This window comes from Palaemon carinicauda, chromosome 45 (genome assembly GCF_036898095.1).
Source record: "Palaemon carinicauda isolate YSFRI2023 chromosome 45, ASM3689809v2, whole genome shotgun sequence".
NCBI classification, from domain to species: Eukaryota; Metazoa; Arthropoda; class Malacostraca; order Decapoda; family Palaemonidae; genus Palaemon; species Palaemon carinicauda.
This window is the reverse complement of record NC_090769.1, coordinates 22,529,535-22,545,087: the sequence shown is the minus strand read 5'-3', so window position 1 is coordinate 22,545,087 and position 15,553 is coordinate 22,529,535. Positions and strand designations below refer to the sequence as shown.

At 45.0% G+C, this 15,553-nt stretch overlaps 1 protein-coding gene across 1 annotated transcript in view; it reads right to left on the bottom strand.

Annotated features, from left to right (window-relative positions):
• Positions 1-15,553, bottom strand: part of LOC137635004 (methylthioribose-1-phosphate isomerase) — a 41,858-nt gene that overhangs the window by 24,693 nt on the left and 1,612 nt on the right. Inside the window, exons 2-3 of the mRNA XM_068367608.1 lie at positions 14,323-14,555; positions 5,342-5,547 (exon numbers count right to left, since the gene is read on the bottom strand). Coding sequence (XP_068223709.1) covers positions 5,342-5,547; positions 14,323-14,555 — 439 coding nt within the window. The remainder of the gene's footprint in view (positions 1-5,341; positions 5,548-14,322; positions 14,556-15,553) is intronic.

The following is a 15,553-nucleotide window of genomic DNA, read 5'->3' as shown; positions in this document are numbered from 1 at the left end:
GGACGTGATAGTAGGCGTCTGTAAGATCGATAGAGGTGGTGACGGCCCCACGGGGAAGTAAGGTCCGCACCTGCGAGACGGTAAGCATTCGAAACTTGTCGCATTGAATGGACAAGTTGAGAAGGGATAGATCTAGAATCACTCTTCTCTTGTCTGAATCCTTCTTCGGGACACTGAACAGCCGACCTTGAAACTTCAGATGTTTCGTTTCTTGTATGGCATTCTTTTGTAAAAGATCCTGGACAAATTCGACCAGGTCTGGGGTGGAATGTTGACGAAATTTGTTCGGAGGAGGAGGTCCTTGAATCCAACTCCACCCTAGTCCCTTGGAGATGATACTGAACGCCCAGGGACTGAACCTCCATTTGTTGCGGAAGGCATAGAGCCTCCCCCCTACCTGCTGCACCTCAGTATTGGTTTGAGGAGTTGCCTCCACGTCCGCCTCGGAAGTTCTTTCCTCTGCGAAAGGCTCTTCCCCTGCCTTTGTTCTGGTTAGAGCCACGGTGGTAGCCTCTACCTCTACCATAACTCTGGGAAGAGGTATGAGCCTCGTAGGACTGGTTAAAGGCAGGGGAAGTGGCGGAGGCACCAGAAAGCTGGCTCTTAGGTAGCAGAACGGTGACATAGTCATCCGAAGGAGCCCGAGAGGTGGAGGGCTGCGCAGGGGCAACAGAAGATGGAGGAAGAGGCAGCCGGAAGTTGGATGAAGCACTCTGTTGTTGCCTGAACTGGGTGGAGGTATATGGTCTAAGCTTCTTCCTACCCCGGGCTTGATAATTTGCGGGGTCATACTTGCGTTTAGGGGTCAAACCCCAACGGGCTTTAAGGCTCTGATTAACCCTAGTGGCCTCCGCCAAGACTTCCTCTACGAGATCCTCGGGGAAGAGATTTGAACCCCAACAGGAGGACCGGATGAGTTTATTAGGTTCATGCCTAATCGTCGCCTCAGCTAGAACATGCTTGCGACATCTGCGTTTAGCAGTAGCAAAGTCATACAAATCATAATATAACGACTGTAACGTAGCCTTGTTGAGAGACTTAAAAATACTCTCCGTATCGTAAGTCAAGGCTATCGACTCCGTGGATGTGGCCAGGTTTAGAGTACGGCCCACACGTAGGCGGGAATCATATTCCTGTTTAATGAGAGATTCCGGGAGACGGGGAAGCTTCTCACTAAACAAGACTGAGGCACAGTCTGCTGCAAGCTTGCCGGAGGTAAAGGTGGTATGGACGTTGTCCCAACACTCAATACCTGAGGGAAGAAGGAGGGAGATTGGATCCACCTCTCGGATGGGAGGCAAGGGCTTCTCCTCCAGAGCATATTGAAAGGCAAGCTCTGCCACCTTATTGACGCATGGAGTCAAGGTGGTCTTGTCCATTAGGAACATCGTAAAGGAGCTTTTATGAGGCGTCAGCATGGTGTTAGTGCAGCCGATGTCATTCAAAAATCTGGCCCAAACAGATTGGGCTTGCTCCTTCGGGAAGATGACCGTCTCTTTGGGGACCTTGTCTAAACGGACTAAAGCTTCCTCGGTAAGTCTGGCATAACCATGAAATGGAAATGCCAGACCCGGAGGAAAGAATTCAAAGTCCTCTAGAGGACGAGTGCCAAGGCCCTCCAGAGTCAACATTCCGTCTGAGAACGGGGAATGAAGAGCCATCCGCCAGGGGTTGTTCTTGGCAAACGGCGGGAGCTTAGAGGCATCCGGTATGAGAGAGCTTTGGACTCTCTCCGGAGCTCCTTGCTCTAAAGCCCCAATTCTCTGACCGAAGTTAGAGAACATCGTGTCCATCCTCGACTGCATCTCCGAAACCAACTTTTCCTGCATCTCCGACACGATGCGGAGCATAGCTGATTCGGAAAGGCCCGGGCTAGCAGCAGGAGGGGCGGAAGGAACTCCCGGGTCGTGAGACTTAGAGGAGGAACCAGAGGTCTTTGAAGACGGGTTCGTACCATGTTTAGAGCCATGAGAAGTCTTATGAGGCTTGCGAGCTTTGGGTAAGGTCCTTGAAGTAGACTTATCCTTAGGGGGAACCGGGTATGAACGTTGAGACGAATCACGGTCCCCAGAAAATCCAAGAAAGGAAGAGCGATCAGAAGAAGAAGAAAGAGCGGGGCTGAGGATAGGAATCTCAGCGCCGGACACACCTGCCTCACTTACCACCCTACCTGTATCCGGCTCGTCTAGCAACATCGGTTCGACGTCCAGGTTCATGGAGGCAACATTGTCCTCCAGACCTCCGGGGGCGTCCGATGGATCTTGCTCTGGGTCGATGAGACCCGTTATAGTGGCATCAATGTGGGCAATGATGGGAGCTGCCACATGCCTAGCCACAGCAGCTGAAGACTTGGCGTTGGGGTAAACCATGGTGCAGTAGTCCTCAGATAGGACGTACGGCCGCTTAGACTTTACATTCCGGGCAAACCCACCAATCCACACCTTCAGTGTGGCCCGAGCCGCAGACTTTTGCTCCGGGGATGCCTGAAATAATAGGGGGAATTATAAAAGGGAGACTCCCAATGGTCCTTCAAGACCATAGATATCTTACTAATAGTAAATAAAATAAGAAGGCAATATGGCCGACGGGACTCACCGAGTCAGATCCAAGGGTAGTGATGAGGTCGAAGCAAATCACACAGTTATCCGGGTGCCATACCACAACGTCTTCCAGTTGAACCCCACAAGGGGCGTGAGATCGGCAGACGGAGTGGCCACAAGGCTGGTGCAGAACAGCTGCACAGGCCGGCGTCAGACAATGCACCATCTGTAAAAAGAATAGTATATGAGAAACTGTAATTCTCTTAATTAGGGGCGGGTCTGGAGGACCCGGGCCTAACATAGGTCTAACACAAGATTAGAGCTTAACTGTACTATTCTTTAAATGGCCTAACATAGGTCTAACACAAGAAAAGAGCTTAACTGTACTATTCTGTTAAGTAGGGGCGGGTCCGGAGGACCCGGGCCTAACATAGGTCTAACACAAGATTAGACTGTACATAAAAAATAAAAAATAATTTTTTTTTTTTTTTTTTTTTTTTTTTTTTTTTTTTTAGGGGCGGGTCCGGAGGACCCGGGCCTAACATAGGTCTAACGCAAGGTTAGAGCTTAACTGTAATATTCTTACATAGGGGCAGGACCGGGGGTCCCGGGCCTAAACATAAGTCTAACTTGAAACTAAAGTATAGCCATCCATTCCGGTCAAGCCGGGAGCATAAAAAAGGATGCAATAACAAGGAATTAAGACACATAGTGTCTGATTTCCCGGGGTGGGGTAGACCCCGGGCTGGGAAATAAAGGTATATTCAATACCAATTCCTTTTTAGAGACTCCGGGGTAGTGATCTGTCATATATAATCATCATAGGAAATGTTATAAAATAATAGGGGGGCGGAACTGTAACTAAGAACTGCCAATCGAACCCGGAGGGTTTCGTATAACATAAGCCAGAATGAAAAGTGAATATAAAATAGGGGGCACCGGGATCCAACTCTGTTGACCGGTGGCCAACCAGACTAGACAGAGACTAAACCGCCGGGCCACCCGGAGGACAAAGTCCATAAACACTTAACTACCCCCTCTAAAAGGAGGGAAGGCAACTGTCCCTTAGTGGAGGGGGGAGAAGCCTAGCCTCCCACCTAGCTAGAGGGGGAGCGTGGGGGAGGATCACGTGATACGAGGCAGCAGGGCTACCAACTGACGATCCCCAACAGACAGATCAAACGGAGTAATGGCACAAATATTCATTATAATAATAATACTAGCGTTAAATATATGAATAAACACATTGAAAATTTTTGGGCAAGGCATGCAACATAAATAATTAAATCACAAAAGACACACCTGATGGCTAAAATAACATTGCCGCCTTAGCACGGTCGGCAGCCATAGCGATACGTAAATGATATCGGCCCAAAAATTGAACCACGAGGATTCTAAACGCTAAATAATGAATATTCACAATAACAAATAATATTTGATAATAAAAATAATACACATAGTAACACCGCAAGTGAAAATTAAAAGCTCTCAAAAACAGGAGTACCAACTGTAGTGAAATCAAGCAAGATCGGTATGAACGAAGAGAATAACTCCTATAATATAAATATTAAACGATCTAGATTGCTCAAAACACAGTAAAACCCAGCTTGGTACTTAACTTAGACGGTGTCTCCTGGGAAACCGACGAAGAAGCCATAATTCACTAGAAAATATCCAAAAATCGAGAGCACAAGAAAAATGCGGGTTACTGCACAAGTCGTGCTAAACGGAGTTGGGTTCTGAGCGGATGCATTGTAGTAGTACCGAGTGAGGTTGAACGGCTCTCCTCTATTGGGGTTCTCTGTCGTGGATTAATCTAAATAGTGCGGGACCTCTGGATTATACGCCCAATTTTATACCGACACCATTAGGTGAGCGAGCTAGTTAACCTAGCACTCCTTTACATTTTTTCTCTGGTATATTTAGCAGTAAATTACCTAAGAATAAGTGCTTAAATGGAGCTTATTCACTGGGCGGCACAGGTTCGAGCCCAGAAAAGGGATTTTGACGAAGGAAAAATCTATTTCTGGGGAGAGACCTGTGACGCCCGGTGAAAAGTCCTTCTTTCTACCTTTTCTGATATAAATCTTCCAAATATACCAGAGAAAAATAAAAGCATGGAATGCAGAGGTTACTACCCTCGCGCGAGCACCTCGTGAGTGTCGTGTATACATCAGGGGCGTGTGAAAACCACTATTCACAGGCTGTCTTCCAATTAGATAACTCCTTCATCAAAGGGAAGGGCCGTAACAAAGAAACTTAAAATTTACTCAAAGAGGTTTAATCAAAAGATGTATCAAGTAAAAGAGGTGGCCAGGCATGAAAAAAATCCACTAAGTGAAAGTGTTACTTATAAAATATCTTAAGTTTTGTTTTCCTTTTAAATGTTAAATCAGCATAATTGTTTTTTCTTATTTGTAAAGTTCTTTACTTGGATAATATCTACTTTAACAGTTTTGAGTTTTGTCACTATGAAGGTAAGTTTTTTTGTGTATTGAATTATTATCAAACCACACTGGACCTAAAACTTAAATCAAGCTTAATAACTTAATAGTAAGGGCTCTGAAAAAGACATTAAAAAAAATAGATCTAGGAAGAAAGCTCCAAGTTGATTAAATGTTTTTCTCTGAAAAGCAATGGAAAAATTTATCTAAACAGAAAGCTCCCAGTTGCCTTACTGTTTTTCTCTGAAAAGCAATGGAAAAATTTATCTAAAGAGAAAGCTCTTAGTTCCCTAACTGTTTTAGAAACAAAATTCTCAGGATGTTTCGTAACCATAAATCAAACATTGAAAATCTTACCCAAACTTCCTTGAGCGTGAAGAGAACGTATAACACCGAGAGCCGTTCCGTACCCGGCTGTTGCTAGCGATCCTGTGTTACAATGTGTGAGAACTTTCACTTTCTTTGCATTTGAGTTTCCTAGTATGGACTGGGCTCCAAAACTTCCTATCTTCTTATTAGTGTCCACATCAATGGCTAACATGCTTTCACACCTCGAGATGATTCTAAAAGAGCAAAGATATAGTACAGTACACTTTTAAAATCTCCACAAGATGGTTAGAATTTTGGTACTAATAAAGTCAAGGTTACAGACTGACATAAGTCTCTTTTTATAGTTTGTTTATGAAAGGTCTATTTCAGTGTACTTGCTGTTCTTAAAATATATTATTCCGATTGTTGACCACGCAGTTGATGGGCAGCATGCATTAGATGAAAAACACTAGATATTATTAAAAAACTTTTGAAGTATAGAATAGGAAAGCAGTTTTGGGAACCTTTAACAACAATCTTAATCTTGACTGGTGCAAATAATCTTTATACCTGATCTTATCTATTTATTTATGTGGGAGAAGAAGTTGACAGAAATATTATCAGATCATTTTTATAAGGACTTTCTTAGAACCGCATTTTTCTGGATGGCAGTGATTGACTTAGCCATAGGAAGGCTGCATAAGTCTAATTAAAATTCTGCTCAAAGAAGACTCGCTCTGAATTGAATATGCTGCACCCCCAAAAGACAACTGCAAACAAGGTATTATTTTGAGAGCAAAGAGATTTATAAAATTTCTGCAATGAGACGAGACAAACTTTTCCTTATTAGACTGGGGCACATCAGTAGCACTATAGTCCATTTCTTTTAGCGATGCATATTTGCACCCGACTCGCAGCGGTGCCCTTTTAGCTCGAAAAAGTTTCCGGATCGCTGATTGGTTGGACAAGATAATTCTAACCAATCAGCGATCAGGAAACTTTTCCGAGCTAAAAGGGCACCGCCGCGAGTCGGTGCAAATATGCATTGCTAAAAGAAATGGACTATAGGAGCTCTTGAGAGATCTAAAGAATCCCAAATAAACACCAAGAAGAGTAATGGGTGGAGCATGAACTACCTAACCACAATTCAGGGTGCTGTAATTGGGGGGCTGCAAAAACCCAAGGCAGTCACTAAATATAAAAGCTAAGAATAAAACATTGGGGGCTGCAAAAACCCAAGGCAGTTACTAAAAATAAAAACTAAGAATAAAACTAGAGGCAGCAAAGAAATTTACAGGCAGTTTGCAAGCAGAAAATCCACGATCCTTCTCAAAGAGAGATCTTGCTCCAAGTCAGCAGAGATTACTGAAATCCACTCTACAAAGACAAGACAAACTCCTCCTATGAAAATCTAAAATAATTTTACCTCTGAAATCCAATCTACAAAAACAAGATAAACTCCTCCTATGACAATCTAACTTCATTGTCTGGATCCTAGTGACAAGACTAAACGTAACCACGGTCCATCTGAATGGCGAGGGCAGTATCACAAAATATTTTCGGGCCGAAAATCGGCCGAAATTTTCGAAAAATTTTTCGGCCCGAAAATCGACCGAAATTTTAGAAAAAATTTTCGGCTCGAATTTCGGCCGAAATTTTAGAAAAAAATTTCGGTCTTCCTATTGGCTGATTTCAGAGAAAAAAGATCAGCCTATCTGTGAATACTTCAAAATCTTGCATGGGGAGAATGAATATTTGCTATGATAGTTTTTCTTGACTGAGAAAAAAAGGACTCCACCTGTTAAGATTAGGAATGGAAGGGGGATAAAAAGACCCAACGCTTGAAGCGAACTAGGTCTTTAGACGTCTCCAACACTCAAACACTGGCAACCCATGCTGTAGCAGACAGCATGTGATTAACCCTTTTACCCCCAAAAGGACGTACTGGTACGTTTCACAAAAGCCATCCCTTTACCCCCATGGACGTACCAGTACGTCCTTGCAAAAAAATGCTATAAAAAAATTTTTCATATTTTTTATATTTTTTTTGCAAAAATGTTATTTTTATTAGTAAAATAAATTTTTGAATATACTTACCCGATAATCATGTAGCTGTCAACTCCGTTGCCCGACAGAATTCTATGGAGGGATACGCCAGCTATCACAATACTAGAAGGGGGTGTACTTACCAGCGCCACCTGTGGCCAGGTACTCAAGTACTTCTTGTTGACACCTCCTCAATTATTCCTCGGTCCACTGGTTCTCTCTGGGGAGGAAGGGAGGGTCGATTAAATCATGATTATCGGGTAAGTATATTCAAAAATTTATTTTACTAATAAAAATAACATTTTTCAATATTAAACTTACCCGATAATCATGTAGCTGATTCACACCCAGGGAGGTGGGTGAAAACCAGTGTACAAGATTAAAGGATAGCTAAGTATCCCATATTTCATATAACAGTTATCTCAAATAACAATGAAATAATAAGTACCTGGTAAGGAAGTCGAATAGAACCGTTACTCTGCCTCTTTTTTAAAGTTCGTCTTCCTTACTGAGCGCAGCGTTCCTCTTGGAGGCTGAATCAACCCAAAGGTGCCAAAGTACACGGGGTTGCAACCCCTACTAAAGGACCTCTACCAAACCTTTAACCCAGGCGCTTCTCAAGAATGAATAGACCACCCGCCAAATCAAAAGGATGCGGAAGGCTTCTTAGCCTACCGTAACAACCATAAAAACAACAAAAAAAGCATTCAAGAGAAAGGTTAAAAAAGGTTATGGGATTAAGGGAATGTAGTGGCTGAGCCCTCACCTACTACTGCACTCGCTGCTACGAATGGTCCCAGGGTGTAGCAGTTCTCGTAAAGAGACTGGACATCTTTCAGATAAAATGATGCAAACACTGACTTGCTCCTCCAATAGGTTGCATCCATTATGCTCTGCAGAGAACGGTTTTTATTAAAGGCCATCGAAGTAGCTACGGCTCTTACTTCGTGGGTCCTTACCTTCAGCAATGCAAGGTCTTCCTCCTTTAAGTGAGAATGTGCTTCTCTGATCAGAAGCCTTATATAATACGAAAGCCCATTCTTGGACATGGGCCTCGAAGGTTTCTTGATGGCACACCATAAAGCTTCTGACTGTCCTCGAATAGGTTTAGACCTCTTAAGATAATATTTGAGAGCTCTGACAGGGCAAAGAACTCTCTCTAGTTCGTTACCTACCATGTTGGAGAGGCTAGGTATTTCAAACGATCTAGGCCAAGGACGTGAAGGAAGCTCGTTCTTTGCTAGGAATCCAAGCTGAAAAGAACATGTTGCAGATTCGGTTGTGAAACCAATGTTCTTGCTGAAGGCATGAACCTCACTGACTCTCTTAGCTGTTGCAAGGCAGACGAGAAAAAGAGTCTTGAGGGTAAGGTCCTTAAAGGAAGCTGACTGGAGAGGTTCGAACCTAGATGACATAAGGAACCTTAAGACTACGTCTAGATTCCAGCCTGGAGTGGAAAGACGACGTTCTTTAGACGTCTCAAAAGACTTAAGAATGTCTTGAAGGTCCTTGTTGGAAGACAGGTCCAAACCTCTGTGGCGGAGAACTGAAGCCAACATACTCCTATATCCTTTAATCGTAGGTGCTGAAAGGGATCTCTCATTCCTAAGATGTAGAAGGAAGTCAGCTATTTGGGTCACAGAGGTATTGGTAGAGGATATTGAATTGGCTCTACACCAGCTGCGGAAGACCTCCCACTTAGACTGGTAGACTCTACGAGTGGAAACCCTTCTTGCTCTGGCAATCGCACTGGCTGCCTCCTTCGAAAAGCCTCTAGCTCTAGCGAATCTTTCGACAGTCTGAAGGCAGTCAGCCGAAGAGCGTGGAGGTTTGGGTGCAACCTGTCTACGTGAGGTTGACGTAGAAGGTCCACTCTTAGAGGTAGAGTCCTGGGGAAGTCGACTAGCCATTGAAGTACCTCTGTGAACCATTCTCTTGCAGGCCAAAGGGGAGCAACCAGCGTCAGCCGTGTCCCTTCGTGCGAGACGAATTTCTGCAGAACTTTGTTTATTATCTTGAACGGTGGGAATGCGTACAGGTCGAGATGGGACCAGTTCAGTAGAAAAGCATCCACATGAACTGCTGCAGGGTCTGGAACAGGGGAACAGTACAGCGGAAGTCTCTTGGTTATGGAGGTGGCAAACAGATCTATGGTAGGTTGACCCCACAAGGTCCAAAGTCTGTTGCACACACTCTTGTGGAGGGTCCATTCCGTGGGAATGACCTGATTCCTTCTGCTTAGGCGATCTGCTGAGACGTTCATATCGCCCTGAATGAACCTCGTGACCAGAGTGAGGTTTAGACCTCTTGACCAAATGAGGAGGTCCCTTGCGATCTCGTATAGGCTCCTCGAATGGGTCCCTCCTTGCTTGGAGATGTAAGCCAAGGCTGTGGTATTGTCTGAGTTCACCTCCACCACTTTGCCTAGCAGGAGGGACTTGAAGTTCAACAGGGCTAGATGAACTGCTAGCAGCTCCTTGCAGTTGATGTGGAGTAATCCTTGTTCCTCGTTCCACGTTCCCGAGCATTCCCGTCCGTCCAAGGTTGCACCCCAGCCCGAGTCCGATGCATCTGAGAAGAGATGAAGATTGGGGGTCTGAATGGCCAACGATAGACCCTCCCTGAGAAGGAGGTTGTGCTTCCACCACAGGAGAGTGGTCTTCATCTCTTGGTTGATAGGGATAGAGACTGCTTCGAGAGTCGAACCCTTGTCCCAATGAGCTGCAAGATGGAATTGAAGAGGGCGGAGGTGGAGTCTCCCTAGCTCGACAAACAGGGCCAGTGATGAGAGGGTCCCTGTGAGACTCATCCACTGTCTCACTGAGCAACTGCTCCTCTTCAGCATGCTCATGATGCACTCTAGGGCCTGGCTTATCCTGGGGGCCGATGGAAAAGCCCGAAAATCCTGACTCCGAATCTCCATTCCCAGGTACACAATGGATTGGGAGGGAATGAGTTGAGACTTCTCTATGTTGACTAATAGACCTAGGTCTCTGATTAAGTCTAAAGTCCAATTGAGATTCTCCAGACAACGACGACTCGTGGAGGCTCTCAACAGCCAGTCGTCTAAGTAGAGGGAGGCTCTGATGTTCGACAAGTGTAGGAATTTTGCTATATTCCTCATCAGATGAGTAAAGACCATAGGAGCTGTGCTTAGGCCAAAACACAGGGCTTGGAATTGGTAGACAACCTTTCCAAAAACGAATCTCAGGAAAGGTTGGGAGTCTGGATGAATAGGAACGTGAAAGTATGCATCTTTCAAGTCCAACGAGACCATCCAGTCCTCCTGTCTGACCGCTGCTAAGACCGACTTCGTCGTCTCCATCGTGAACGTCTGCTTGGTGACATACTCGTTGAGAGCGCTGACGTCCAGCACCGGTCTCCAACCTCCTGTCTTCTTGGCCACAAGAAAGAGACGGTTGTAGAAGCCCGGGGATTGATGGTCCCGGACTATAACCACTGCCTTCTTCTGCACAAGTAGCGACACCTCCTGGTGCAATGCTAGCCTCTTGTCCTCTTCTTTGTAGTTGGGAGAGAGGTTGATGGGCGATGTGGTCAGAGGTGGTTTGAGGCAGAATGGAATCCTGTAACCGTTCCTCAGCCAACTGACAGACTGGGCGTCTGCACCTCTCTTCTCCCAGGCTCGCCAGAAGATCTTGAGTCTGGCTCCTACTGCTGTCTGGAGATGCGGAGAGTCAGTTTTTTCCTTTAGATGTCCTGGATCCTTTCCTAGACTTGCTCCTGTGAGAGTCTGGACGGGAGCTTCCTCGGCTGGGGGCTCTACCACGAAAGGGCGGTATGAACCTCGTAGCAGGGGTATCAGCCACTGGGGAGCGATAAGTCTTGGGGACTGAGGTAGCAACCTTAGACTTACGAGCCGATGAGGCTACAAGATCGTGTGTATCCTTTTGTATCAGGGCAGCAGACAAGTCCTTAACCAGCTCTTCGGGGAAGAGGAACTTCGAGAGCGGAGCAAAAAGGAGTTGTGACCGTTGGCAAGGTGTAATGCTGGCGGAAAGGAAGGTACACAGTTGTTCCCTTTTCTTCAAAACCCCTGATACAAACATCGACGCAAGCTCACCCGATCCATCCCTAATGGCCTTATCCATGCAGGACATTAATAGCATGGCAGAATCTTTGTCCGCAGGAGAGGTCTTCTTGCTGAGGGCCCCCAGGCACCAGTCTAGAAAGTTGAACATTTCAAATGCTCTAAACATTCCTTTCAGCAAGTGATCCAGGTCTGAGAAGGTCCAACAAACCTTAGAGCGCCTCATTGCAGTTCTCCGAGGCGAGTCTACCAGACTTGAGAAGTCAGCCTGGGCAGAGGCAGGTACTCCCAAGCCTGGTGCTTCTCCTGTGGCATACCAAACGCTCGCTTTCGAAGTGAGCTTCGTTGGAGGGAACATGAAAGAAGTCTTGCCAAGGTGTTGCTTAGACTGCAGCCACTCCCCTAAGATCCTTAATGCCCTCTTAGAGGACCTAGATAGGACTAGCTTAGTATAGGTGGACTTAGCTTGTTGTACGCCCAGCGAAAACTCAGATGGCGGAGAGCGGGGAATAGCAGAGACAAAGTGGTCTGGGTAAACCTCCCTAAGTAGAGCCAAGACCTTACGAAAATCAATAGACTGTGGAGAAAGCTTGGATTCATCCACGTCTGATGAGGGATCCAGGTGTGCCTCCTCATCATCAGACGCCTCATCACCAGAGTGAAGCGAAGGTATCGGACAAGAATGCTGAACAGCAGAGTCAGAACGAGTAGGAACAATAGTAGTGGTTTCCTCTACAAGTAACTGTTGAGGGAGAACCTGAGGCTCAGACTGCAAAGGCTGAATAGCAGACGAAGCAGAAGGAAGGCGCATGGGTGGAGGAGGCTGACTCCTAGCATGAGCGGTTGAACCCAAGGATTGCGCTTGCTGAGCGGTTGGTGGAAGCGGAGTAGCAAGTTCCTGTTCCTGTGGTGAGAGCGGAGCGTGATGAGGTTGAGGCTGCGCAGAACAAGGTAAATGTCTCGCAAGCTGAGGCTCCTGAGGCGCAAGGCCAAGGTGTAGTGGAGCTTGCCTTGTGGATGGTTGAGCTCGCTGCAGCGAGAGCTGAGGAGACTGACTCATGGACGGGAGAGGTTGTTGTACCTCAGCCAAGAGTTGCACCACTGGTGGAGCAGCAAAGGGAGGCGGAGGAAGAGAGGTATAATCCTCCTGATCCCATAGCAAAGGTTGCCTTAAAGAAGGCGGAGGCTGAACACCAGTGGGAACAGCAAACTCAGACCGTGGCTCAACATCGTACGCCTGGCAGGTGGTACTGCGATCAGGCGGAGCAAGCGCAGGCGGAGCGAGCGCAGGCGGAGCGAGCGCAGGCGGAGGGAGTGTAGGCGGAGGCGGAGGAGCAACACTCTCAGCCCGACATTCACGCATCAAGTCCGAAAGCTGTGCTTGCATGGACTGTAGTAGAGTCCACTTAGGGTCGACAGTCGAGCTCTGTTGTGGCAGAACCTTACTCCTCTTGGGCGGAGTGCAGTCGACAGATGACTGCGGCGAGTCAGAGCTGAGCCAATGACTGCAACCTGGCTGAGCACTCGTGGACTGGACTCTGCGTTTAAGTGGTCTCGAGACCTGAGACCAACGTTTCTTCCCTGACAGATGATCAGCGGACGAGAAAAAGACGGGCTCAATCGTCTGCGGGTGGGAGTGACGGTCTTTGGAAGACACGCCCGCAACCACCGAGGAAACTTCTGTGCGCCTAACAAGGCCTGCTGAACCCTTATGCCCTTCGACATTGCTTCTCCCCTGGGCATGGGAGCTTGCAAGAGGTCCCGGACTGGGAGGACGACTGGCTCGCACAGAAGAATCCTCACGCACCACACTGGCACTGACACTAGCACTTGGCACTGCACTGACACTAGCACTCGTCACAGCACTGGCACTAACTCCACCCACTGCACTCTTGACCTTAAGTTCCTTAACTTCGGCCATCAGAGACTTATGGTCACTTACCACTGACTCTACTTTATCGCCTAAGGCCTGAATAGCACGCAAAACAACAGACATATCAGGCGGAGGGCAAACAGTAGGTTCGGGGGTAGCCACTACAGGGGTAGGAAAAGGTAGGGGATCATGAGGTGAGGAAAACATTGAAGAGTGAGAAGAACTCCTCCTAACTCTACCTCTCTCTAACTTAGATGAATATTTTAAAAGACGGACAAATTCCAGTTCCGAAAGTCCGGCGCATTCCTCACATCGATTTTCTAACTGACAGGGCCTGTCCCTACAGTCAGAACAAGCGGTGTGAGGATCTACCGAGGCCTTCGGAATACGCCTATTGCAAGACCTACATCGTCTATGGGAGGGGGCTTGCGAAATGTCAGACATCTTGAATCCAAAGAGTTAGCCAAAGGGGTTTCCAAAATCAAGCAAAAGATCGTTAACCGTTAATCAGGACTATATAAAAGCTATCTAGCTAATATAAGAAGGTTTCCAGTAATGCGACAGCCGAAATCTGAGAGAATACTTCACCAATTAGCCGTGAACAAACTCGAAGATCATAAGCGTATCCCAGAACGTCTTGCCGGAAGCACGACAGAGGAATAATTGAGGAGGAGTCAACAAGAAGTACTTGAGTACCTGGCCACAGGTGGCGCTGGTAAGTACACCCCCTTCTAGTATTGTGATAGCTGGCGTATCCCTCCATAGAATTCTGTCGGGCAACGGAGTTGACAGCTACATGATTATCGGGTAAGTTTAATATTGAAAAATTCAGGCATTTTCCAAGAGAATGAGACCAACCTGACCTCTCTATGACAAAAATTAAGGCTGTTAGAGCAATTTAAAAAAAAAAATATACTGCAAAATGTGCTGGTAAAAAAATAACCCCTTGGGGGTTAAGGGTTGGAAATTTCCAAATAGCCTGGGGGTAAAAGGGTTAATGAATTTATACTGAACAAACAAGTATACTGGATGCTACATAATGACAATAACTTTCAAACTTACTTAGATTTAAGTTCTTCAACTGTTATGCCCTTCTCTTGGACCTCAGACATGAAGGTTACCATGTCATCAGCTGCCTTCCGCATGTTGACAGCAGTAGGTCGAGCAGTTACCAAATACTGAAGTTTCTCAGTCACTGCCTTAATAAGATCCGGACATGATGAGTAAGATGAATTTACTAACTCTGCTGCTAAGCTTAAACATCCCACAATAGCTATGGCAGGGGCTCCTCTTACCTGAAATTATCAATGAAAGATACATGATTGGCTTAATAAAAAATTCTACTCTACAGTATTTATACTGTAATATGAATTGAACACAACACCACCAAACGTTGCTTTTTTTACATAAATTTTTTTCCACTATAAAACAGTTATTTCCTATAGAAAAACACCCGGTCTCTTCAAAAATTTTTACCGTAAGTACAGTATTAATTTTGTCAATGAATATAAAGCACATAACTCAGAGAGCTCTAGTTAAATACGATTTTTCTGTTAGAAATGTTTCTATTTATCTATTTCTAGATATTTATTTTAATGTTATTGTTCTTAAATTTTTTGTAGATTTTCTTCATTTCCTTTCCTCACTGGGCTATTTTCCCTGTTGGAGCCCTTAGGCTTATAGCATCCTGCTTTTCCAACTAGGGTTGTAGCTTAGCAAGTAGTAATAATAATAATAATAATAATAATAATAATAATAATAATAATAATAACAATAATAATAATAATTGCTGTTTTTTAGAGGAAAAACTTTTCCTGTCCGTAACTATAATAAAATCTTTAATAGAAAAAATTTCCTGTCCGTAACTATAATAAAACCTTTAATAGAAAAACTTTTCCTGTCCGTAACTATAATAAAACCTTTAATAGAAAAACTTTTCCTGTCCGTAACTATAATAAAACCTTTAATAGAAAAACTTTTCCTGTCAGTAACTATAATAAAACCTTTAATAGAAAAACTTTTCCTGTCCGTAACTATAATAAAACCTTTAATAGAAAAACTTTTCCTGTCCGTAACTATAATAAAACCTTTAATAGAAAAACTTTTCCTGTCCGTAACTATAATAACACCTTTAATAGAAAAACTTTTCCTGTCCGTAACTATAATAAAACCTTTAATAGAAAAACTTTTCCTGTCCGTAACTATAATAACACCTTTAACAGAAAAACTTTTCCTATCCGTAACTATAATAAAACCTTTAATAGAAAAACTTTTCCTGTCAGTAACTATAATA